Source organism: Pieris brassicae, chromosome 7 (genome assembly GCF_905147105.1).
Source record: "Pieris brassicae chromosome 7, ilPieBrab1.1, whole genome shotgun sequence".
NCBI classification, from domain to species: domain Eukaryota; kingdom Metazoa; phylum Arthropoda; class Insecta; order Lepidoptera; family Pieridae; genus Pieris; species Pieris brassicae.
This window is the reverse complement of record NC_059671.1, coordinates 12691836-12719660: the sequence shown is the minus strand read 5'-3', so window position 1 is coordinate 12719660 and position 27825 is coordinate 12691836. Positions and strand designations below refer to the sequence as shown.

Below are 27825 nucleotides of genomic sequence, written 5' to 3'. Positions count from 1 at the left end.
TTTTATTGCTGATTCACAGATATGGCTGGCAACTAACAATTAGATAAACACAAAATATTTCAAATAATGTACTATTACATTATACAAAATCACAGATGCTATTACAATAAAATGTTATTTAGTCATCTGTTATACATATTATATGTGAATAAATGATGCTAAACAACATTTTTAGCTAGTGTATAAGATTAAAATCTGTATAACTTTACTCGTTAACAATCTTGTAACAATAACACATAACTTTGTTTTCAATCTCAATAATTGGGTACTGACTTCTCACTACCGAGTTTCTTATAAATAAATAAATCTAAATTATCATAACGGTATCTAAGAACTGCAACTGAAAATCATTTAATAGTCATTTATAAAAAGCATTTCGGTATCAAGTATAGCAATAATGTGTATTTTCATCACAATGAAGGATAGAAAGAGGAAACGGAATGTGAACTTGAGGAAACGGAAGTTATTAACGATTAACGACTTACTAGTAATAATAATGATAATGAATTTATGATGTGGGAATATGTCACGTAGGAAGGACACTTTATATATTTGCGACGCCATCACCCTTCGTTATTATTCCGTAATGATAACAGTACAATAAAATTAATTGATTTTTAAATAATGTTACGAACAAAACGAAATTTTCTTTACCAAAAATTAATACATTGTCACAATCTTGATACAATCAATGCTTGTGTCAAAGGAATGTGTAATCAATTCGTACTGAATAATATTACAATATGTTCGACCTATTTTAAGAACAAACAACGGCAACGAATAACATGGAATCAAATCACACTTAGGGCGGTCTATCAGACATTTATTTGTCACGAATTCGATGCTGAAACTACACACTCCATATCTTATAATTTTAATGTATTTAACACGTGGAATAACATGACATTGCCTTAAATACTAAAAACTAAATAGAACCTTTTTAAAACATTGTTTGTAGGCTTTTAAAAACTGTTCATACTTTGTTCAGTTCACGCTTCTACGATACTTACACCACCACATACTTACGTTAATAAATATGTTTAAGATTTTTTTATTCAGTTTTGAGAAACAGATAGTAAAGAAAGCCAGTGGTGCTGCAACTCTTGAGGTTTTGACGTCGATTTCTGTATCTGGTTTGTGATCTTTTTTTGTAATAGACAAGTAGGTGATCAGCGTGTACCTGAAACACGCCATCGGCGTTTAGTCACCCTGCCGGTTTTCTCACGATGTTCTCCTTCCCCATACGAGCGAGTATTAAATGCGCACATAGAAAGTCCATTCGTGAAGCCGGGGTTCGAACGCCCTATGGGTTGGGAGGCACATGCTCAAGCCACTAGGGCAACACTGCTATAGTATAAATAAACTAACAGTAGGCAATACGTAGGTTACCTGAAACGTTATTCAATCAAAAAATTATGTTGTAAAAACTAAACGATAAAAAAATCATTGCTTTTAAAGTATACATTCGCTATTCTATAATAATATTAATATTTTGTTATATAATTAGTTACATAACCAACAATCTAATTTATAGATAGGGATGGTTTTAAAGAGGGTTAAGTTTATACAACAAAAAGCTTGACGAACAAGAAATTAAAAACAGCCGTAGGCTTCTAGATAATTAGGAAAGGTTATTAGCAATTTAACTTACAGTCTTACAACTGTCAGAAACCATAACATTGTTTACAGTTACGGAACTTAGTTTAACAACTCTTGTTATAAAAATATTTAAATCTTTTACACGTTCAAATATTTCACTGAAACATTTGATTTAGTAGACCGAATGTAACTATGTAAATATTTATCATACGTCTTAATTTAAGCAAAAATATGGCAATAATTGACCATTGTAGGCATTGACAAACTTAACAATATTAACTTAAAATTACAAATAATAATAACGCAATGTTCATTAATACTTCGTAAATAAACGCCAATATCAAACTACTATCATTACACTTACGTAAAATGTATTACACAGATGCGAAATAAATATTCTTATAAATGAAAAATCCAATTAATTTAATTTCAAATTACTATTAATGACTATTTTCATGAAACATTATAGTTAATAATATGATATTTTATAACCTTAAATAATATAAGAATTTACTATAAAAATCGTAATGTTACATACTTCTATGTATAATTTTTTAAGACAAATTTGCACCCTATTATGGCAGAATGCGTACTTTAGATTGTACCACCATAACATGTATAAACCATATTCTTGTAAATAAATTATTATTATGAATTTTTATTCATGTCCATTATATAACTACTCCTATACTATAACAAGTATATAGCTAAAGTGTAGTACTCGCGTAAATACTAATCAAAATGTAATAGGTTGTGTACATAAAGAAGCAAGAAAACTATAATGCACATCAGCCGACTTACACATGATATGCTTTAATTAGAATATTATAACAAATTGTTTGACATCGTACAAAAGTGATTTAGATATTTTTGCATATTGAAGCAATAAAAAAGGGAGCAACTTTAAGCCTTGGTTAACACCATTTCACACGTGCAAGAATGGTATAATTGTTTAATAACGTGGCAGGGTTTACATATGACGCACGCTTAATACATGAGACACGTTAATCAATCTCTTTGGGAACTGGAGATACAATAACATAAATTTTGAAATTTCATACAAATATAGGGAGGAGTAGTGAATCTAAATGTAACAATGGATTATAAATATAAGCGAGTAGAATTTTAAATATACTGTTTGGACGGTTTTGATAAGGCACAAATATATACATAATACAAAAGTAGAAAATATAATACTTTAAATTATTCGTGGATTTCTAAAAATATATTCTAATAATGTTTTCCTACGGATGTTAAGCTTACTAGCAAAACAATAATTTCAATATAAATTAGAGCCAAGTTTTCGATGTTTTCTTAATACTCCTCATGTTCTCGTCCAAAGATCTTTGCTGTAGAGGTTCCGGCGATGGTATCAGATACTCCGTACTATCCGTCACTGAAGAATTGACCGGTGAATCCGGCTAAAAAATATTTATAATATTAGCCCATTAACATTTGGGTTTATAAGGGACATCTGTACTTGTGCCTGTTTATACAAACTAAGAACAGCTATATTTCGAGCACTCATAACTCCTATCAAAATAATACACACATTACACACACAGAATTCTTATGTCGCTTCCTTTAAGAGTAACTATATGCCTAAAGGATGACACAGAAACTTGCCGCATGTATTTGCCAAAGCACATGTTTAACAAGAAGCAAGCAAGAATCTTAAGAGTGTTATTATAAAAAGTTATTCTTCTTTACTTCTTACCATGGGTGGAGGAACTGGCACTGCTGGCACCTGAGACTCTGCCTTTGGCGCTGGTTCAATACCAGCTGTTGACGCACGTTGGCATATAGGAGTACATGGTGTGATCTCCATTGTTGGGGCTTGGATCTAATAATAATAAATAAATAAGGTTTTTATTTATTCCTTCATTTATAGTAACTAACACCGGTCTACCACAAAAAAATAAACAAAGTAAATAAACAAATGTGTGACCTGGACAATAGGTGCGGATGGCGTGCACAAATATAATAAGTCTAAACAGCTTTGACTATAATGTATCATGACGTACTTCAAACATTCAATACGTAAGATTTGTAAGAAGACAAAAGAAATAGTGGTATAATGGTTCATTAGGGTATAGGTCGAAATTTCTTCTAATAAATTTGTATAACCAAAGAGTTTTTATTGCTATTTTTCCACGAAATTTCTAGTCTATTATTGTTTTGATAATCTGTGGACGTGTAAGCTTTAGCGCTATTTATGCGTTTTAAAACATACACTTTTTGATATATATATGAACGGATAAAATAGTGTATGTATAGACTAGGTATATTTAGACTAGATTTGTACTTCCTAAACTATTTTATATATTTATTTATTAACAATTCATTGCAAGTATACACAAATTTAGTAAAATTAAACATTAATAATTAAATAAAAAGGAGGGCAACTGGCGGTCTTATCGCTTTCAAGCGATCAATTCCAGGCAACCACCTTGAGAAAAAAAAAGTTAAATTAGATAGGGTGAGCGCAAGAAGTGCACCAATGGACTTTCTTTCTAAGTGCGCATTTGGCATTCGCTCGAACGGTGAAGGAATCCGGCAAACGGCATCGTGAGGCAACCGGCTTGCCTTAGACCCAAAAAGTCGATGACGTGTGTGACGCACAGAAGGCTGATCGTCTTCTTGCCTATTAAATGAACAAATGATCATGAAACAGGTACAAAAATCTGAGGCCCAGACCTAAAAAGGTTGTAGCGCCACTGATTTTTTTATTTTTTTTATATAGTTATTATGAGAAAACTAATGCAACAGTGATAGTCACAATAATAAAAATATATATATTCATATTAAGAATTACTGATTGTCAACGAAATTAGTGGAATTCCACACATACCTTAGCTTTTTGACACGGTGGAGGAGGCAGGGTGCCCTTCGGTCTAAGCTCTCCAGCAACTGGTCTTGCCACGGCGTCTCCGCACCCATCTGCATCCGTTACCTGAATTGTCAAATTGGTTTCGTTTTTGTGTTGTGTTGTGGTTTGTAATATGAGGATACCCATCTATGTGTGCCTTCCACAAGTGTTGCTTAACATTTATGATCGATTTAGGTGTAATTGCAATTTTGGTAACTATAATATTTAACATTTAAACTTAAGGTAGAACTTTTTTTAGTGAATAGTTCTTTAGAATACAATTTTACTCGAACATCAATTCAAAAGACTAAGTATATTTCTTAACAAAATTATTTATAACTTAGTATTCGTAAAAGTGTGTGTTAATTTGTTTTCGATGCCTTATAAGCGTTGAATTGATTTAGATGAAACTTTGTAGAGAGATTATTTATACTCACTTGCTGATCATTGGGTGGTGATGGCGGTTTCCTTTTGACCACCTTTGGGACCGTAGTGGGGTCAGTCACGCGTTTTGATTTTAATGGACTTGGGTCCACTGTAAAAAAATATTACATATCAAAACCCCTATACGTGTATCCGCTATCGTTTACCTTGCTTATGACCATTTTCGCCATGGGTCACAACTTTCATAAACTACTTAAGAGGCTATTCGACAATATGAAAAAAAGTTGACAATTATTTGTACATTGTGACTTCAAAAATCTTTATAAACTTAATTAATAAATTAATGGCGCCTACAGATGTAGGTCTGGGCCATAAAATTTTTGTATCTGTTTCACCGTCGGCGCAAATGCTAAATGCGCATACAAAGAAAGTCCATTGGTGCTAAGCCGGGCATCGAACCTACGACCTCCGGGATGAGTGTCACACTCTGAAGCCACAGCCACAATGCCCTTTAAAAAATAATATAACGTTCAAAAATCCATAATTAAAAGTATCTTATATTTCAGCGACATAACACCAAACGGTCGACGATAAATGTATGCTTGCATCTCTACATATCTTAATAACTTCTTGACGGCGAATGGAATGGAAACGAATGTGATTGTTTTTTTTAAGATTGATTGAAGAACACTTAAGTTTAGTATATATAATGTGAACGAACCTGATCGTACATCTCCAACAGCAAGGGTTTGGCAGGGTCCAGGGTTTGGACTCGAGCTCCGAGGTCGATTTGGTGAAGAGCTTCGTGATCGTGGCTAATCAAAAAAGAAAAATGATAACTTTGTTTTGCAACCTTTGAAAGTTCTAGTTTCATGGAAAATAGCTTAAGGGCTAAATCTATGTAAATAAAAAACGCGCGTTGAAGCACTACACCCGCGCTGCGGCCACGCATTAGTTCATCAATCGACTAGTAGGAAAACGAAAATCAGGTTGAAGAATTTATCGATGAGGTTGAGTGATGATGATGATGATGGATGATGGGATGGTCATCCAGCGATATGGGACTCGAGGTTCGAGTACAGTAAAAGAATTGAAAAAAAAGGCATAATATAATTTCACAAACAAAACCAAAAAAAGTATATTTTTAACACAATTATTTTATATTTTCTATAATGACAATTCTCTTTCTGTCAATTCAACACTCATATAAGAATTGACCAATTCATATGACTAATAATGTAAAATGTAAAACTCTTTAAAGACAAATTTCGCGCCATTGTGTGTGGCAGAATGTGCGAACTTAATATTGTACCACCTTTTTGTACCATATTCTTGCAACGAATTATTATTATTATTTATTAGTATTAAGAACAGTGTTTCTTCGTCAGAGTCCATCGAGAAAATATGTACTACTCTACGATTCTTAAACTTAGCGACAGCAGTGCGGCTGTAGCGCTGCAGCCGTGCGGCACGTTTCGACAAATTTAAAGGCGCCCTAATAGTCAGGTAATTTTATTTCATACAGTAAGAAAACAGTATTTCATACATCAATTTAATCATTTTTCGAGCCGCTATCTTATTTTCAATAGACAACTTTAAGTATGACTATTTTTTTATATCTTCCTAGTTTATTTTTCAATGTTATATACATTAAAAATACATTGGCACGGGCGGCAAAGGACGGATTAAAGGATCCTGGGCATCTTTGAAATTAGATGCAGAGGTCACGATAACTTAGAGAAGCTTGAGGTGATGGTATAGTGGAAGGCACGAGGCCAATCCCCTACACGCTGGACCGACCGATTTAAGGTCCTTACAAGCATTACAGGCGCTGAGACTTGCCGACATGGCGAAATGAGAGAAGAATTGCCACACCAACACGACCTTTAGTAATAAATAACACACAGATGTCTAAGGGTTGATGACGTCATCATTACAGCTTACCTTACGACCTGTGCTGCTTTCTCGGTTTGTAGGCGCAGGGCTTCGAGATTGCATTGACCCCGGGACACTTAGGAGGTTGTCTGCAACGAACAGTCAAATGGTAAACATACTGCAAACAACTAGTTTTCTGGTTCAACAAGAAATATGATTTTGACTTTTCGTAAATACCTTATAGAAAAATGTAGATATATATTATTTAGTGTTTTCTTTTACTTTTATTCTCCTAAAGCTGTACTTGATTTTTTTAGTATTCTTGATATGATTATAGCCTATTATCATGAGGAATCATCAATGTAGGATTGTGAAAAACATTTTAATTTGAAAGATTTAAGAATTTTAGAGAATACTATCATAATATTAGTGTAACATTACCTACATAAAAAAAAATAAAAACAAAATTGAAACAAATTTAAAAAGTTTGATCCCTGTGTTCCTTTAACGCAGGCAGCATTTCCTCGCTGTATTTCGATACTCATTCGTTCAGCGAGGAAAGCACCAGCTCTGGTGCCCAGATTCCTAATTAAGTTTCATGCGTTACTCAATAGAATTAGATAAATTTACCGTTAACCCTATTAGGCACTGGAGTCCTCATATCAACAACAGCACCAACATCCTGAGAAATATCCTTAATCAGCTCCGTCAGTGTGTGACCGGGAGACACTGGCAATTGAATCGGAGATGTGGACCGGGATCCTTCTAAAAATATTTCCAAATAAATTCAAGAATTCGTCTTAATATATGAGTATTATTTCTATGTAGAAATAAAGAGCTTTAACATCATAATATATATAGTAATGACGAAATGATGTAAGTGATACTGCCGCCCATGGACACTTACATTGCCAGAAGGATCGCAAGAGCGTTGACGGCCTTTCAAGAATTGGTACGCTCCTTACTTATATTGGTACGGACCCTAAGTCGAATTGCTAATAGTGGGAAGGTGGTTTCACCTAGTGGTGGTGCGTGGCAAATAAAAAACATATATAGTTCATTCAGATACTGGACCAAGTTTCGATACAGCCTCAATCTATTATTTATCAATAACACAAGAATGGGAATATTCTGCATGTAAACAGTAATACAACAAAATACCTAACGTACCTAATAAACAACAGTCAAGATTCGAAATTGAAAACTGTTTAAAAACCTTTAAATGTTGTTAGCTTCCAAATCCGGCGCCAATCTATGATTATGCTTACCAGGGACGTTATATTAATTAGTGCACAACATATAACTAGCCTTGATCCTAGCCACAGATTTCTGCTAAAGGCTAATCGGTACAGCCTTCTGTGGCTGACAAACGCCATTGACTGAGTCTAAGGCATACGCGTTTCCTTACGATGTTGGACGAGTTTTTGATGCGCACATAGAAAGAAAAAGTCCATTGGTTCACAGGCCAGTTTTGAACATACAGCATCAATAATGAGATTCATTTGTATAAAATAATATAACCACAATTACCTGGTAGCGGTGAACGCATAACAAGACGTTTAGCATGTTCAATGGCTTGCTGCAGTTTCTGCTGACTTCTGAACGACTCACGGGTTCGGCATCGGCCGATTTGAGAGCTGTAGAGACTGTTAAAATAATTTTTTTAATAACTCATATGTTACCTTCATTTAGACTTGCGAGTTTTTCAAGTGTGATTCCAACCCAATGGAAAACTGTATTTTTCTTATAAGTTGTATACATCTACTTTACTGCTCTTTTTATTTGAATACTTCCTGCATTATTATAATAAATAAAAATAAAATAAATCAATGGCGCTACAACTTTTTTAGGTCTGGGCCTCAGATTTCTGTATCTGTTTCATGATCATTTGTTAATCGAATAGACAAGTAGGTGACCAACCTTCTGTGCCTGAAGCACGCCGTCGACTTTTTCGGTCTAAGGCAAGCCGATTTCCTCACGATATATCCCTTCACCGTTCGAGCTAATGTTAAATGCGCACATAGTAATAAAATCCATTGGTGCACAGCCGGGGTTCGAACCTACCACCATCGAAGCTTAGTAGCTTGGCCTAGTGTAATAAATACAACCTTTTTAATGACAAAAATATGGTTGTCACAAAATAGATCAAACGCTAACTCTACGGAGTGGAACACGGTGCATGTTTAAAAATTATTTAAGAAAAAAGTGTCTTACCGTTACATCAAACATAAATCGTATAAGACTTCGTAAATGTATGATTATGTGAATGGATGGCTGTGTGTATTTGAGAGTGTCCCTGAGAGTTGTTATAATCGTGCGTTGTGTTTGTATTAGTTTTTGGAACCTCAGAGACATGCCAAAATATGTAGAAGAATGTATGTCTTGATAGTTTGAGAGATACTTTTATAAAGGACAATAATGATGGCAATATCTTAGCGCTGAATCATTGCCACATCGTATTTTCTTCCAGGCACTCCATATCTTTCCTTCTCACACTAAATTAAAGAAGAAACTTACGACACTCCAGTAGCAGCAAGCGTTTGCTTCCATTTATCATTACTGTTGGCAGCGGCGACCATTCTAGCGATTCTGCGGAACCTGGCGAGGGCATCTTCATTCGCTGGCTTCCCCTCGTCATCCATAACGGAGACGGGAGCCACTTGGAAGTCCTTCATCAGCCTTCGTTCCCACACTTTCATGCGCTTGCCAAGAACGGCTAGGAAAAGAGTCGGTTATTTTGATTATATATATTTTTTTAAAGGGTTATAATAATATAAGGGAAGATTTTCCAAAAAGCAAGATTGTCATTGCTGAATGTTACCTACATATAACAATGTCAGGCACGTCTGGCGCCAAGTTAGACTGGGACCCGTAGTAGATTTGTGTAAAAATCATTTAACAACGGTCTCACCTTTTTCCTTTCGATTAGTGAAAGAAACATCCATTCCATTCCTTCCCAGCACTTCCAGGAGTTCGTATCTCAATGCAGATACGTCTCCCTTCAGCTCATTAATATCATCTTCCGTGACAGGGTCCTCATCCAGCTTCCGGTGCATAGCGGTTACGTAACGCCATACTAACGCACGCATAACTGCTGTGTACCGCACATCATCCTCTTTCTCTTTTTCCACCTGGAAATATATTTCTATGGTTAATGTGTTTGAGTTTACCATTACATTCAGTCGTTGTACTATGTAATACGCAACTATGACGCCATCTCAATTGAATTACATAGAAATCGGGGTTTTGCCATAAACGTCATTAGTCACGTAGTAAATGCATTTTGCAGGTCACAAATGCATTGTTGTTATTTAAAATGGTGTGGTAATTTAATTAACAAAATATCGCCAAAAATCGTGTAGCTTCTTAGTTACGTCTTGTAGCTTGTGTTACTTGGCCATTATTTCTTCGCCAAGATGGAAGGCAAAAGGCCGGGGGTAGATCTCTTACGCGCTGATGTAACCAAGTCCTGACTCTCAAGGGAAGCTAAAGACCGAACAAAGTGGAGAGATAACACTAGCAGGGCAGCAGGATAGAAGAATAAACCCAGTTGTGTATGCTTGGATTTATAGTTGCATATACTTTGTACCTACTTAAAAAAAAATTAAAAATAGTTTTATTATAGCTTTCTGATTTACTTTCTTACTTACTTTCAACATATTCACGAAATTAACAATTATTTACTCATGGAAAATTAAGATTTTACGATAAAGTGATCATAAATTATAGCAATTTATCTTTTGGAAGTGAAACTTAATTTAACGACGACACACTGGGTTTTTAGTTTGGGGTTAACTTTAAGGTTTAAATGAAGCGGTTTTGTTTTTGGCATAGTTATATAATAAATTACTAAACTTAGTATAAAATTTACTAAACAACTTGCGACTTTTTTACGGCAATAGTTATGCACTTTTAATATTTAACTTTATGCCAGTGTCAAGTAAAAAAAAACTTTTTCGACATTTCGACTGATTCCAATCTCTCAAAACCCTTAAAAGATACTTTGGAATAGATTTACTGCAACACTTAACATCAGTATCACTGCATATTTACTCTAACCAGTGACGGGTGATGTGAGTCATGCATGATGCCTCTGGGATTGCAATTTTTTATTACACACAAATTTGTGTATAAGACCAGCCCTCAGACTCCAAGTTTAGATCCCTAGACCCTTCAGCGGAATTTATGTGTTTTAGATATGAGACAAAATAATGAAAATAATAAGGTATCCTTATCTTTAAATATCCTTTCGAACAAAATATCCTTTTTAATTAGAATTGTGGCTTCTTTGACGCTTTGACGCCATTTACGATCAGCTTACCTTAACTTTAACATTCTTGTTCTTCTCCATCAGACTGAAGATCTTCATAACTCGCTTTGGTGTTGGCAGTATGTTAAAGGGCGGTGGTAATGTGGGACTGTCTTCAAAATATGACATCCACAACCTTGTCCTAGCGTACTTCCACTCCACGTCTGAATGTTCCTATAATATTTGGTAATTGTGGCTATTTAATAATCTGAATTATAAAAATATCCTTTAAAAATTGTAGTTGGTAAAAACCTCTGGGTTTTTACGTTACGACTTAGTCACAGAAACGGTAATCTATATTTATTAACAAGTACGAAAAAAAGTTGGCACTATTACACGTAGCATCAAATTTAAGACTAACATTAACAACATATATTAGTCCTTAATAAAATAAAAAATAAACCACCGCCAGAATCTTTTTAGGTCTGGGGCTCAGATTTCTATAAATGCTTCATGTTCATTTCGATCCATTTATAGGCTAACTTAACTGGCTTACATGATCTTGTAACCGTATCGTGTATTCGATATTTGTGTTTAACCTTATTTATATACTTACAACAATATGAGCGTATGAATTGGACATCATAGCGATGAGTAGATTCAGTAGAACGATCACATTGATCACGGAGTAGGACCCAAACATCAGCAGACCCCAGAATCTGGTGTAACTTTTAATACCGGCCAGTTCGAAGCTGTCCAGACCAACCATGCCGAAAGACGCCCAGAAAAGTGACTGCGACGCTTCAAATACACTGAGAAGATATTAATAGATTACTCATAGAAGTAATATAAGAGTAATTGATGCATGAAGATGACAGATTTTGGTAATAGCACACAAGTGATATTCATAAAATAATCAGAGCGCTAAGTGTGACTACCGATATGAAAGTAAAAAAGGCACACACAATACAAAACATATAAAACACGGTAGGTGTCCATGAATGGCGTTTAGCACTTAATTCTATGTGACCTGCCTCCTCATTTTAAGTTTAAAGAAGATTTTTCACTATACATCCCGTTGGCAGATGGTATAAGACAGTAACCGAATAGGCTGGTCCATAAGGAAAAAGGAACAAGGGCACACGAATAGAGTGATGGGCCAACGGGATCGAGGGTAGCTGGAAAAAAATTGATCACGATGGCACAAAATAAAATGGGATGAAAAAGGTTGGGTGAGGTTTTCTCCCGCAACTAGTTGCATACATTAACCCTCATACATTTAACAAGTATATATATATATATACTTGTCAAATGTATGTCAATAATAATGTTGTGTAAAGATTATTATTCAAACTAAAAACATACATGTCACTTTCATGAGAATTTTTTTTATATCAAAAGTAAAATATGATGCCGCCGTCGTACGCTGTTATTGCATTCAAATTCAAAAAAACTTCGCCAGCGTATTCGAAACGTGTTTACCGCTACTATTTCCCAAATATCAGAAGGCAAGCTGTTGTAAAGAATCGCTCCGAAAAAGGTTTTATTATTGATTAGTGTTAAGCCGGCAAAGTGTGGTATTGAAGATAAATTTAATAATCATGTGTATTTAGTTTTTTTTCTTATATTCTCCATAACAAACCATCTGTAATATAACCCCTAATGTGGTGGTCCGTGTGTACCACAAAATACTTTGTAAAATCATATCTAAAAGAAAGAAATAAATTTATAATATTTTCGGGATAGTTTCATGTCGATATAAAATGTATGTTTTACCATTTGACTATAAAACAATTGCTTATTGTTCTAAGGGTAACTTGTAATCTCTCGTCAAATATCATATCCCAAGAATTCAGAAATATATTAAATTCCTAGCATTCAAACATCCCTTTTTCTTGATAAGAATACAGAATTACGAGTAAAATCGTTTTATTCCACACAAATTGTAAGCAATTTTATCTAAAGCGTGTAAATAATTAAAAACTTTGAATATAAACTGTCCCTAAGTTAAACACACTCTACTTTATTTCAGCGTGTCAAATTAATTAAATTAATAAGCATGATAATCCATAGTTGTACGTAGAGTCATACAATCAACTTCATCGATTTTTAAAGTATTCATCTTTACATTTATATCTTCTTCCAATTGTATTTGAGTTTGTAATAAATAGCGCAAGGACGCGTTGGCTTCATGCAGCATTTGTTGGAGCTGTTCAGTGCTGTGCCGTAAAATCTCACACTCGTAGTACAAGGATTGTCCTGGCGGATCACGGACTAGTTCAGCTCCTATACGCTGCGCTCGTCTCCCAAGTCTTGTATGAGCCAAAGCTGTATTCCCTTCCTTGTCACACAATGCTTTCTGCAGTTGAAGAATATTATTCATCATATCAGCTATTTTTTGCGTTGTTTCTCTATGCATGTCTTCCAGTTTCGCCTTTGCCCTCTTAGTATCTCCAATGCGCTCATTAAACTCATGATTGCATTTATTAAATGAACACCAAAGATCATCTATCACTTGTTTTAGTAATACATCAATAAACACACGTATAGGACGAGCACTGGTTACTTCTCTTGCCGCTTGTTGCACGTTCTTAGCTGAATATGCGTTATACTCATCAGCTGAAATATTTGCTGGGTCCAAGTTAGCGTAGCCTTCGTAGACAGACAAGCATAGATCAGTTGGTTTTAAAGATAAAGAACCTTTGTCCAGATCAATGGCTGCTTGCTTGTATTGCAGATCTCTGTCTAAAAGATATCTGGTAGCACGAAGGCGCCTCATCTGTTCGTTCAATTGTTCCAAAGCACGTTTCAAAAGACTTTGACCGCCTAGAATGGTTGTTATTTCCTGTTGAAGGGCACGCTCAACCTCATCAACGACCAAATCGATTCCAATGCGGCCATCACGCAACATTAAACACTTACGGCAAATTGTCAGAGCATTTGATTGAAGTGATGCAAGGCAGTCTTGCAGACGAGTCTTATAAACACCGAGTGCTTCTAATTCGAGGCATATTTCTTTTCTCTGCAGCTGTAGTTCCTTTTTATTGAATTCTATATCACCTAGCCGTTCTTCTATACGTCTATCAGACGTTGCTTTCATGATGGATGCGCGTTCACCAGTTTCGTCTCGAATCCTTTCACTTTCTTTTAAAATTCGGTCTGCTAGCTGCTGCTGGTCTTCAGTATTTCGGCTTCGCATATCGTTGGACAGCTTCCATTCTGCTAAGGTGAACTTGGCAGATCGTGGAGGCATACATACTATGGCCTGCTCAGAAAGCCTCGTAGTTGATATGGGTGCACCAATAACATGACGCACACCGAATTGTTCTTCACCCATGATTGAAGATTTTGAACTATTTTCAAACTTTAAATAAAACTACATCAGCCGAAACGTAATACTTATAGTAGAAATTGACATAACTAATAGTTGTCATGGTAACTGGGTCACGTCACTAATATTAAGCTTGACGTTCAAGAAATAAGTTTTTATGGATTAATCATATAGTTAAGAACTGTTAAAATACCGTTATAAACCAACATTTTATTACAAGGTGGTAGATATGAATGAACAAAAAAAGCATTTATTCAATTAGGAGAGAAGTATGAAAACAAACTTTACACGAATGTTTAGCTGTCCCTTGAAGAGAGATGCATTCATCCATTGCTCCATAATCACTGTACGAGCCAAGGTACATGTACATTTTGCACACTCAGGCTCTATTAGTTTTATAAGCGTGGCGATTTCCTGCATTGTCGGAGTTACGCCCCGAGAGTATAGCCTGACGCAAGCACTCTCTTCAACATTTACATAACATTCACATAGCAGTCAATTCATAGCATTTTAACTCAATTGACTTTAACTCGATTCAAGAACAATGTCTTTAACAGATACATACTCTATACTGGATCTAAAGGCGCTAATTAAAGACACGGGTAGGTAAACTTTGTAAAAGATTTTATGAACATTATTCGTAGTTTTCATATATTGTGACAAAACAACGTCTGTTGTATTCAATTATATAAATACTTGTGGGTATATATACATTGCAAAATAATTGACATTGAAAGAAAACACTTTTTTAACTTTATCTTTAAGCTTTAATCCGGTAAAAAAGTGTTTTCTTTCAATGTGTAAAAGCTATGTTAACAAAAGACAAATGTGTAGTAATGTACAATTAATACGGCTGCGATACTTCACGTGCGAACGTCGGAAGAAAAAAAATTAAATTTAAAATTATGTAAATAATTATAAGTTTATAATACATAGCTTCAATCCGTTCAAAAAGTGTTTTCTTAATACAATAGTAATTGACATCCTATATCAAATAGCATATTATGATTACTTTCAAAACATCTCTAGCGTTTCTAGCCACACATAACCCTGAACTCACTTTCCAAAACTTCTCCATTTAGTACAAGAGTCCCCCGCATGTTCCCAATCCGGGAGACCGCCGGGTAAAGCGTAACATTTTTGCTTTTCCAAATCGGCGAAATACCAAAGTAATTGATTCAGACCTGTTTATTTATAATGAATAATTTTCACAGCAAATAAGTTAGCCAAAACGACAGATGCGCAAAAGAATTTTTTTTTTAACTTAGGTATATAAAACAAAGTCGTTAGTTACACCACTTATAACTTAATATCGGCTGAATGAATGTTAGTCATATCTTTTTTGGTGGATTCTTCTCCGCTCCGAATAGTAGAATATATTATAAAATATGGGATAAGTTATCAAATTACAATAAATTTATTTTACGAATGCAAACAGCTTGTGGTGCCATCTGTTGACATATTATTAGACTGTTAGGCAGAACGGAGTTTGTCGGGTATTTAATGTTTTCTTCGCAACATATTATACGCTTATATGTATAATTTAAAATATAGATTTTATGTACATATACAAATTTCAATATAAATAAAAACATTTGTCTATACAGAAAAAAAATATATTAATATCTCTGATAAAGACTAATGATCTATTAAACCTTGTATTATACATCCAAACAATAATTGTTTGGTAGAACCAATGATTGCTTATTACATCAATAGCACTATACCAGAGCGTGTTCACTTTCAAAAATGTAATACTATTTCGTAGAAAACTTACCGCAAGCAAAAGCAAAAAGCACAAGGCTATATATAAAGAAGAACTTGACGATATCGATGACCATTCTCCCAAGCGAGATCTGAAGTGGACCCAGGTGAGGGTTTATTGAAAACAGATGCACCAGTTTCAACGCACTGAAACAAAAAATATCACAATAATAATTCGTAATATTGAAACATAAACGACTCGTACAAATTACTGGTAGTTTCAATAGCGAATCTGTATGTAATTTCCCAATAAATTTAAAATTGAGTTGATTTGTCTGTTGCTTTCAAACAAACACATAACAACAGTTTTAAAATTAGGTGACACCAAAGAATCTTGATAAATTCACTCAAGTTTTTATTTACTAACAACAAGATAGGATAGAATTACAGATTACTCCCATGCGTCAACAATTAACATCACATACGAAACAATACATACACATAGAAAACAACAACTCAAATCGTTCTTGATTAAAATGACATGCAGCAAACCTGTCAGTTCACTCAATGGCCAATTAAAAAGGTCTATTAATCATTGCAGTTCGTTAATTATTTAAATACATTGTTTTTGTCTGACACGAATAGTAATGGCGGTCGATGTCGCCTCCGAACGTAGCCATGCACTGCTGGACCATTTTCCTTTCCATGTTACAACTTTTCATGTATAAACGATATCCCTTACGTTGATACCGCATACTTGGAAATACATAAGAACAACGTATTACTGAATGGCTTGATTCTGTCTCTCTCTACGCAGAATCTTTGCGTCTCTACGCGTATTCTATAATGTGTAATATGGAGAGTGTTGTTGCAAAATTTCATCAGCATCACCTTGACAGCTGGAAGTCTTCCACACTCCGCTTCACAAGACACTTTCTTTTGCAAACTAGCGAACTGTGGAATCCACTCCCGGTGGTCTTCCCTGGGAGGTACGACCTACAATTGTTTAAACAAAGAGTATACTCCTCCCTAAAAGGCCAGTATCGCACTAAAATGTTAAGTGATACCGCCGCCCGTGCTATGACTTCCCCTATTGGGCGTCCCTTAGAGTCGTTAACCCCCTATCCAATAACAAAAAAAACGTGAATGTCGTAATTTGTATTGGAAGCGTCGTAGTCTAAATGGTTCTTAGCGTACTGTAACTTAAATACACAGGCAAACGCCTTACCTAAACACATTAGCAGCAGCAAATAAACCTTCAGCAATCAATTGCGGGTCGAAATCATCCCATTGCTCTCTTGGTATAAATCTTGTGTTGGGATCGCGTTGTATCTCAGCAAATTGCTGAAAATAAGCCACAAAACGTAGCAACGCAACGATCACATATAACGAGTTTCGGGTGAAGTCGATAAAGTTCCACATGTTGCGGAGATAAGCGCGAAAGCCTTCCGTGTACATCTCTTGTGTTTCTTCCCAAATGAAACCTGAGGAGTGAAAATTCACTTTATTTCTATCGGGGGTTTTCTAATGAACAATCTTATATTATATTTCTCACATGTTAACGTAAGGACAATCGCTACTTATGGAAGTACGTTATAGAAAGGATATATAGGCGTGAAAATTACATGAGAATTTAAGAATGCGCCAGACATCGATCTGCCATGCAACTTCCTCACAATCGATGGGAAACGACATCGACGGGCACACTATGTAATTACATAATTACGAAGAAAATAATAATCATAACAAATAACTAACAAAGGTTTCTAAAACGAAGGTCTCTCTTGCTGAAAATCTCCACCGAACCCACCAATTTATTTCCCAGACTTTGATAAAAAATCGTTCACTATATTTTCTCTGTTTGCTATGTGGAAATGTCGGTAAAATGTATTATAAGAATATATTCACGCGTCATTAACTACCTTTTAAACACATCTGAGAGACTCATCTTCTATTTTATCATACGGTACCTAAAGGTTAACCACCACCAAATACCACCATTAAGAAATCATACACAGGACCAAGACACGTTTATCAAATAATAATTTTAGTTAATTTACGTTCCGTTTCGGATATTTGACAATCACATATACTATACGGATACGTTCTCTACCGGCCATGCATGTCTAATTAAAATATATAAAATAATATTTACCAATCACGTATATAAGAACAAGTATTTCCAGAACAGTGGGGCCGTTCCCCCTCTGTCTCTTCAGTTCTTCTTCTACCTTCTTGACCATCCACTCAGGCCCGAATAGTTGAACGACTTGCACTTCTGCTCTTTGTGATACCAATATCAAGATTACTGTAATAAAATATGATTTTAAATACACTATGGCGATACAAACTTTTAGGTATGGGGCTCAGATATCTGTATCTGTTTGGTGATCATTTGTTTTCTAGGCATGTAGGTGATGCGCCTTCTGTGGACACATGCCATGACCTTGTTAATTATTTATTTATTCAACTAGGAAAGAAAAGAGATACATCTCTAAAAGTATACAACAAAAAAAAAATAACACAAAAAGTTTCACTGATAAAAAAGTTGGATATAAAGCATGTTTTCTGCGAGTGTTAAAGGCGCACTTAGACAATACAATAATATCATAATCGTAAAATTATTTATATATAATATAACAATTATTAGTTAACATTTAGCTGGCATTGATATTGAACAAAGACTACGTCAACTAACGACGAAACCTTATTTTGATAGAATTTTAGTAGCGTCTAAGGTATTTCGTTTTATGTAATTTATTATGACAATCGAAATCAAATCGTCGGCGACCAGTTTGAAAGGCGTGATGTAGCGACCCCACTGCGCTACATTTACCATGAAGAGTGTTCAGAGGAGTTCTTCGGATTAATTCATGCAGCTGAATTTCATCATCGGACGTCAGCCAGAATATGAATTACCCGTATTATACAATTTTTGCCGCCCATTTCCACTATATGGAACCAGCGGCCCACTGAAGTATTTTCTAACCAATGTGACTTAGGGTAAATAGGATTTCTTAAAAGGCCGGCAACGTACTTGCGAGCCTTCTGGAAATATGAGTATCAGTGGGTGCGGGGAATCACTTAACATATGCCAGTACGTTTGCTCCATGTTATATAATGCATATATCTTAACTTGCAATCTTATTGCATATGACGTTTTTATAAAAACAACTTTGCATAACCGTTAAAACATACAAAGTACTCCCCATTTCCTATCCCCATTTTTAGCGTTCCTGTTTCAGAAGCACAAACAAAAAGATAAAGCGAATATAAAAATAGTTTTAGCTACTGCAAAATGATATTACAAAAAATACTCACGTAAAAAGAACAAATAACTCGATGCATGTATCAAAAACTTCATGAATGGCTTCCTCATCAGCTTCCCAGTTTCGCAATTCGGTGCTACCATATACAGTAGACAGTAGTACGGGAATAGTAATGCAACTCGCATAATGATAAAAACTTTCTCTATGTTTGACTTTCGTCGGAATCCTGGAACTCCCGCGTACCATAGAGACGCTAGAAGTTGTTGGATTTTTGGATGGGCTACGAACTGAAAAAGTATACATTTGATTTCAATATACTGCATTATGCCAGTCAATATTATCTTACTGCATACCGGTAGGGGATGGAGCGGCTTGTCTTCAATGATGAAAATTGAACGCACCCATCGTTCCATTCTTAAGATAACCTTTAGGAAACCTTTACGCTACTCAACTTCAAAATTGTTCAAAGAAACAAAGCTTTTTATTACTGTTAGATAATTGTACTTAATGGCAATATGCAGACGTTTTTGGAAACAAACACCTGCCGCACCACATCAAACAAAACGCAACACAAAAAACGCACTTTCTTCGCCCAACGCTTTTTCTCCTTCCAAAGACCTTTCATCTTCAACCACTTTCTTAAAACAAAACAACTAACATTTCATCTCTCACTGCCCACAACACAGGGAATCCTAGTGTGGGGGCCATTGCACTATACTTTACCTAAATATCCTGTATGCTGTGTATAATAAAGTCTTTCTTTTCTTTTCATTAAAGTTTAAATTACAAAACTAGACTAAAAGTAACATGCTTTTGTAACGTAGACTGAAACTAACATTCTTTTGTGACGTAGACTAAAACTTACATTCTTTTGTTTAAAATCAACAGCCAATTCTAATCTAGCCAACTTCATATGGTCTCCTTCTTCAAATGGCTCCTCGGGATCATGATTCAGGATAATGGCCAACTCCTGAGAGCTTCGAGACTGATTCAGGAGATCTACAGCGAACCTTTGCACTTGACAACGTAGTTCAAGGTACTCTGCTTTACATTCCTAAAATAGTAATTATAATAATCAATTGGCATTATAGCCCTTTTCATTACAAATTATCTTTTTTTGGACGAATAAATGACCATTCTTCTGAGCCTAATCCATCTGTTAAACCTTTATAGTATGAGCAAATGTTAATTACGTAAATTAAAGAATATGTGGTATGTAGCAATAAGGCCAACAAAAAAAGTTTTGTCTTTTAATTTTAAAATCAAATTAATCAAATGTTTAGAGCTGTGTTGGCCAAGTGACTACAGCGTGCGACTCTCATTCCTGAGGTCGGAGGTTCGATCCCCGACTGTGCAGCAATGAACTTTCTTTCTCTGTGCAGCTTTAACATTTGCTCGAACGGTGAAGGAAAACAACGTGAGAAAACCAGCTTACCTTAGACCCACAAAGTCTACGTGTGTCAGGCAGAGGAGGCTGAGGCCTACTTGCCTATTAAATTGACATGATCATGACACAGATACGTTGTAGCGCCACTGTTTTTTATAGGTTCAGTTCAGGTTTTTACAGTTTTTTAAATTAATCCTTTATGAAAACTCTAATTTGTAATGTACCTGTTCAGCATACGCCAGGTTCCGTAGTTCCCAAGACAGTTCGAAAGCAGTCAAAACTGGGTCGGTAGAAGATAAAGCTATAAGAGATGGAGATGCCATAGCTTTGTACGCGTTGAGTCGGGCAAGAGAGTGTCGTAATGGATCTTCAGTTGAATCTAATATACATTCATCGCAGCCGCATCTGAAACCCGTAAGTTGCTTAATATAGCATGAGAAATACTTCTGAAGAGAAGAAGAATAAAAGCGAGTGATAAAGATGCATCAACACAACCAAATTAATCTATCAGTATTTTGTCTAAAATAATATCAGTTAAAGTAACGGAACAAAGTTTTTGTATGTAACAGAAGAATACTGACAGAAGGCTGGCCTGATGTTAAGATTGATACCCATGGGTATTAACATTGCCAGAAGGTTCGCAGTGCGTTTCCGGCCTTTTAAGTGTTGGTACGCACTTTCCTTGAAGAAGCCTAGATCGAATTGGTTCGGAAATACTTCAGTAGGCTGGTTCCACATATGGGTGGTGTGCCGCTAAGAAACGCTCAGCAGTAGAACGACAGATGTCGAAGTGATACTAATGTTCTTTTGTTTTGTTCTTATTGGGTTGCCACCCTACCAAAGCTATCTTAATAGATCAAACCTGATTGTAAGATGCATGTGTTTCTTAAAAGTGGCTATAAATTTTTATAAAACTAAATAATGACATTTCGAATGTATTCAATTATGCTTTCTTGATCATGATTAATTAAAGAAAGAATAAAGACGTGATCTTTCTCTTCTTAAATAGAAGATTAATCGACAAAAAGTGGGCGGCCACAGTAATACATCCGGTATTATTTTTTGATGAATCATTAAGTGTTAGGATTTTTATACGTTTTGTGTGAATTTTTCAATTCAAAAGAGTTTTGGAGCATGAATTGGTATTGCTGAATGTTTTTTTATAAATACACGAAGACAACTTAACATGAAAATTTAGCCTTAAGAACTAAAAAGTCATTTGAAACTAACCTAATGTTCTAAAAATAATACTTAACACTAGAAAGTGTTCCATAACACTTCTAACAGTCTTTATTAAAGGGTATTTCTGTTCTTGTCTATTATGTCCTATCCACATACCACTAATTACCTATACTTAAGACAAACGTGCACTTACACTAATTTACTATTTGAATGGTTTTGTCCAAAGGTCATTTAATAATAAAAACATGGTTTCTTTTTAACATTTAAGGGCTATAAGCACTTACCGTATATCATGAGGATCTGGTAACGTTGCACCTCTGTCGAGAAGGATTTTGATTATTTCGTAGTTGTTCTTATGTGCCGCTAGAACAAGTGGAGTGAGGTCACGTGTGAAGAGCGCTGTTGTTGGATCCACTGTTTGCCAGCTCTGAAAAATATAGGTATGTTATCAATGATCAGCCACTCCATTGCGTGATCAGCCACTGTAGTGAGCTTAAAACAACTCAAAGGTAGATCAAAAAGTTGTAACAGGTACGTTACTCTAAATTATCTTCCAAGCTGAGATAAGCAGATTATAAACTTGTGTATGTAGAAAGATCAGTACAAATAAAAAATATTAATTCATTTTATCACGGCTTTTTCCCGGGGTAGGCAGAGCTACGACATACATTCAGACAGACCGCTCTCGCTTATGATATTCACCATGCATGCTCGTCTGTTAAGCTTAACTTGTCCTTTCTCTAGTACCATCTGTACGCTTTCTTCTTGAATGACGAAATGAATACTTACACATTCTACATTGTGGTGCTCGAAGCAAACTGTTTACTTACATATGGTGCTGGATGCTTGTGTATCAGTTCCTCATGTTCCAATAACAATTCAACAGCTTCAACAAACTCTGTATTAATTGCTTGGAGCAAGGCATCCTTGGTCTGTACCCCCATCACCACCAGGAGTTCCACCATCTCCAGGTTGTCTCCATCAATAGCGAGAGTCAAAGCACCACGACCGAGAGAATCCACACAGTTTAAATCTATGTGGTTCTTGCGGTGTGCTCTTTGGATCATTCTGGAAGATTTATTTTAATTGTATAACACAATACAATAAGTTGCTAACAGCGTCGAAAACACAAATTAATAATCGGTTAAATTAATTGATCTGATTTTGAATTATAAAATAATGAAATTGTAAATTTATGTTGTTCTTAGCTTAACAGTTCTTCTTAGTTTTCATTACAGAAGGTTGTGCCTCTCTTGAAAAGCCCTAACTGATACGTCGACTTGCTGCCTCCACACCACTCTATCCTCAACTTCTGTGGTATTAGGGATGTTGAGACCCAAAATTGTCTTAATTTCGTCAGACCGACGACTCCGACATCTCCAACAGCTCTTTCCAACCATTCTAGTTTGTCTAGACTATACGGGTATCTTGACAGATCTATTAACGTGCTATAAATATAAAAGATTTTTTTTTTATTTTACCGTCTAACATTCGCGATGTCACCTCTCTCAACAGCCATGAGATATTTCTTCTCATCTATGTTAAGACTCTTTGGCAGCGCTGGCAATTTAATTGGTTTACGAATCTTCTCCGCCAAGGCATCCCCCTGGAATTATACCAACCATACATTTATTCTGTTTATTTTAATGTCGAAAATCTTTACCGTTGTTCGAACCGAACGGAATTTATAATTAGTGTACCACAAATAACGGTTCGGTGGCCGTCGATACACAATCTTATACTAGAATAATAAGTCCTGAGTACATACCTCGTTACAATATCTTCTTACCAGGAAGAAAGGCACACAATATTATCAGCCGTAAGGATTTGGAGAAATTCTATTAGTTTGGGAACAAAGAGAGGTTAGACTGATGCTAATACCTTGCCTCACGATAGTTCTCAAAACCGCACTAAACACTCACTATAAAATGTTAACTAGTGGACGTAACTATTATCAATTATAATTAACAAAAAGTATATATCGTATAAAAATGTGTATATATAAATAAAAGTAACCCGAGTAAATCTCAACAATGACTCAACTAATAAATGTGACGATCGGCCGAGGAAAAATATTTGGGATCACCCTCATCAAAAATTATTCAATTGAAATTATGTATTTCGAACAACTAGAATATTTAACTCTAGAATATAAAACTACAAGAGGTTTTCCAAGAACATAGTATTTTAATATTTCCGGGGCAATATTATTTATTCTGTTCTTTCACAAATGTGTAAACATTTAACATTCCATTGTTCATTTGCATTTTATTTCAAGACTTTCCTATCCAAGGATTGTTTACATCAAAATTTTCACCTTTAGCTACAATATCCGTCAACCATTCAATTACTAGTTTTAGAACTATATACGGATAAAGAAAAACTTACATTTTCCAAATCCTTTTTATCCCCCATTTTGATAGGGAAGAAGCAGCAAACGTCCCCGCAAACGAATGCTGTGGGAAGAAAAGTTGCCATATGTTATATCTAGGTCACATAACATCACACCCATAGACAATTTTTAATATATAATACGGAGGCAGACGAGCCTACGGGACGCACTTAAAGGGCATCGCAGCTCATGGACACCCATCTATAGTCAGTGCATTGCCAGTCTTTGATAAAGGAATACAACTTTGAATAGTTGGAGGTCGTATCTCTTACTTAAAGTATCTCTAGTCCTGAACACTTATTTGTTATGAATATAGCCTAAATAATATAATATGGTACTCAGGGACACGGTAGCATTGTAATAGTGAAAGAATTTTAAAACCGTTATTTTTTTAATTCATTTGTTGCACACAAATTCACTTGAATTCCATCTAATAAAGAAACAAATGTTTGTCTGGTACAAACATTTGTTTCATAAGTATTTAAAATAATATATAGAGCGCAAACGGAATATAGATGTTGAAAGACCGGCTCATTAAAACTGAGATAGATAGTGACTCCAGAGCTGGAGCTTTCCTCGCTGAACGAATATGTATCGCAAGAGGTACAGGTTTCTTATTATATGTAGGTTAAGAATATTGTAAACACTGGATGAAGTAGGTAACAAATATACAATAACATATTGTTATATTATAAACTTTTATGGGTCTGTTTCACAATGTATGGTTAAATTAGTAAATAGCTTTGTAACACATAAATTATTTGGATGATAAAAGCTTCGAATAAGAAACTTCCCGTTTCATCGGACCCATACCCTATGAGGACTTTATGTGACGAATAGCGTTCTCAGACAGTCGTGAAACGCAACAATAGTGTTTTCCTACCATTAAGTAATACATAGCTTATTTGGAACATATATAGAACATTGTGAAATAGACCCTAAATGTCATAACATACACGTCATATACCTACAGCGCGGTATAACAAAGGGACACTTGAAACAATAAAATGAACTGGACCTACTGGAAAACTAAGATGCAAGTTGCTCAAGACAAAGACAAATGGAAAAATTATCATTACGCTTCTAACCTAAACGGGGCCGTACAATTATATCTCGACTTGAATTAATAGATGTTATGATAATGATCGGATGATATAACTTAATTATCATAAAGGCCATCAAAGTCAAAGCTTAAGATAATTCTATTCTTACATTAATTAGTAAGTCCTCTAATTTCAAGACAAGATTAGCCAAGCACGTGACATGGATGACTGGAAACCGTACAAAACTGGTAATTGTCATATACAGTAGACTACTGTGCGTCTAATTGGTTTAGCGTTCGAGCAGGTAAGGGTGCATAATGTCCATTTCACCAACTTTAAAAGAGAAAGAAAAATTTTCACAAAAGTATTTTTTTTTAATAATTCACACTACTACTACTGTTTTGGTTTAAGATTTCTCTATCTATGTGCTCATTTTTAATAACATAATAGATAAGCCTATTAATGCATGCACTCACTATATTTTTCTTTACTGGAGGAAAGCGATGTGTTAATTGCGCATATAGAAGGAAAATTCCATTGGTTCGCGGATGTAAATTGAACGTCCGATCTCAGGTTTTCAAACGTTCAAGACCTTTGGTCAACGATCCACTATAATACTTGTAATAATAATAATGAAAGCCCGTTTTCTTTGCAATCGTGACCAAAAATACAGCTTAGATTTATTACATTTTATACATTATATATTGGTATCTTATTTATCCTACTTATCTCCAGTAGAAAGAAAGCCATGAACAGAGTCAGTTGGAATAAGCTGGCCTTTACCCGTGACGGGGTTCCGATCGATAATACTTGTAATAAGCACAAAATTTCTTTCCCAACAACAAGGTCCAATGCGTGAAATTTCTTTCGAATTAAAAGCATTTTTGATTAATAAATTCAAATCACGTGTAGAAGATTATTTGACAGTCCTGTTTGTTAACCTGCCACACACTGAGAATTTTATGATTATCACAGTCGAAAAACAAACGAATATTTCTTGGGTACTTTGAATATAAAATGTTAGACGAAACTGATAATATAATATATTTTAATATTGTGACGATCTAGTAATAATATCTGATCTAATAATAATTAACTATTATGATATGATTATTAATATTGTGATATATGTAAAACTCTATCGTTTATATAAGACAAATTTGCATATGTGTGACAGAATATGCCAAATTTAGAAAGTACCTCCACAATATTTACTTACCATATTCTTGCAATTAAATTATAATATATTATGTTTGGCAAATGTCACATTTGCTCAGGAGCGATTTATGATCCTGGTACACTATTGCACAGAGGCCTAAGCCAAGTAAACATAGTTTCATGGGGTATATTGTAATTTTCGGGTCATTCTTGGCGTATTTAATATTACTGATTTTTGAAATATTCGTGATTATTCTGGTGTTGAACAAAATGATAGGGACTATTATTATTATTACGCTTGACAGTCTCGAACGACATATCGTATGATGTCGTATCGGAAAGCACAGTAATTGCACTGTTTCATTTTATATAAACACAAATTTATTTAAAAAGACGTCTCGTTTATTCCTCACATAGCCAAAAAATATAGAACACGTAAGTACAAAATACTCTCAACTCATCTCTTAAACACGTTTCTTTATTAAATCTATTATTACGTTCTTTACATTAATTTTATTTTTAATTATCGTAATGTATACCTATTTATATGAGTAAATTTATAACACAATAGTTTATCTTTCTAAATAATAGTCATTCTACTGTGCGTGTGTATGTCACAGAACGCCACTTAAAAGGCTGGACCGATTTGAATGAATTTTGCGTTTGAGTGACGCCCTGGCTGGTTTATCTTAACCCGGGATGTTTTATAAAAGTAAAAACACTTTGCGCAATAGAATTTACAATTCAATTTTACAGAGAACCCATCTTTGTTTTATGTATCTTGATTTTTATTTATAAACAACTAATACAAATAACAGACCTATATTTAGCTATTATTCCTAAAATTAAAAATCCTTTAAACTTTTCGATTGATTGTGATTGGTAACGGTCGTGTCAAATTTTATTTTTCGCCTTGACTGTTTCGAATATTCAGGAAGTTTTATAATAATGAAATCTTTTAAGCGATTCTATTCAAGCGAATACTACGATTTTTAATACATAAATGGTTTTCACAAAGCGAAAAGATCGAAAAGATCTCAATTTTTGTTCATAGTTTTATCTTCGTAAGACAAAATCCGTTACTCGTAGCCTCTAAAGTGTTAAACAAGTTCAGCAAATTATTAAATGAAGGTATTAAGACAAAAATTGAGAACCTTCTTTTATAATAAACAATACTTACGATCGCCGAGGCTGACGCACTACTACTGCTGGTCTGGCCCTTCTCTACGCCTTTTATAAACACCATAATCTTATTACCGCCAAGCTTTGATTCGTAAAAACATTCACGTGCTATAAGGATACGACCTACGCTAATAAAATGTATTTGTCTGTAGTCACAATGTAAGGCGCTTAACTAAACTATTAGAGATCAGTATTATTGTC

At 34.9% G+C, this 27825-nt stretch overlaps 2 protein-coding genes across 5 annotated transcripts; both read right to left on the bottom strand.

Annotated features, from left to right (window-relative positions):
* Positions 1 to 27633, bottom strand: LOC123711802 (transient-receptor-potential-like protein). Of its 4 annotated transcripts, none has more exons than XM_045664603.1 (24): positions 27623 to 27633; positions 24238 to 24305; positions 23331 to 23455; positions 22680 to 22917; positions 22134 to 22276; positions 20892 to 21072; positions 20146 to 20334; positions 19333 to 19567; positions 18167 to 18319; positions 17240 to 17495; positions 16085 to 16218; positions 15368 to 15491; positions 11593 to 11788; positions 11049 to 11210; positions 9639 to 9858; positions 9245 to 9443; positions 8258 to 8373; positions 7358 to 7492; positions 6797 to 6876; positions 5574 to 5667; positions 4906 to 5003; positions 4451 to 4552; positions 3317 to 3442; positions 1 to 3020 (listed from the first exon to the last, which is right to left on the bottom strand). In XM_045664603.1, exons 2-24 carry the CDS (start codon positions 24262 to 24264, stop codon positions 2889 to 2891), a joined length of 3465 nt encoding a protein of 1154 aa, XP_045520559.1. In that variant the 5' UTR covers positions 24265 to 24305; positions 27623 to 27633; the 3' UTR covers positions 1 to 2888. The 4 variants fall into 4 exon arrangements, with proteins under 4 accessions (XP_045520559.1, XP_045520562.1, XP_045520561.1 ...); XM_045664606.1 differs by having other exon boundaries at positions 4451 to 4539; XM_045664605.1 differs by having other exon boundaries at positions 7358 to 7489.
* LOC123711804 (tektin-1) lies at positions 12880 to 14731 on the bottom strand. Its single transcript, XM_045664607.1, has one exon. The coding sequence runs from the start codon at positions 14311 to 14313 to the stop codon at positions 13027 to 13029; it is 1287 nt and encodes a 428-aa protein (XP_045520563.1). The 5' UTR covers positions 14314 to 14731; the 3' UTR covers positions 12880 to 13026.
* Positions 27634 to 27825: the final 192 nt, after the last annotated feature.

Bases quoted from the DNA above. Each gene is read 5' to 3' on its own strand.
- LOC123711802 (XM_045664603.1), bottom strand. From the start codon at position 24,264: ATGGGGGATAAAAAGGATTTGGAAAAT. The intron at 18,320-19,332 runs GTGAGTATTTTT...ATTTTATTACAG, and splicing joins GAGTTATTTGTTCTTTTTAC to TAATCTTGATATTGGTATCA. The intron at 16,219-17,239 runs GTAAGGCGTTTG...TTTTTGTTTCAG, and splicing joins GCTGCTGCTAATGTGTTTAG to TGCGTTGAAACTGGTGCATC.
- LOC123711804 (XM_045664607.1), bottom strand. From the start codon at position 14,313: ATGGGTGAAGAACAATTCGGTGTGCGTCATGTTATTGGTGCACCCATA.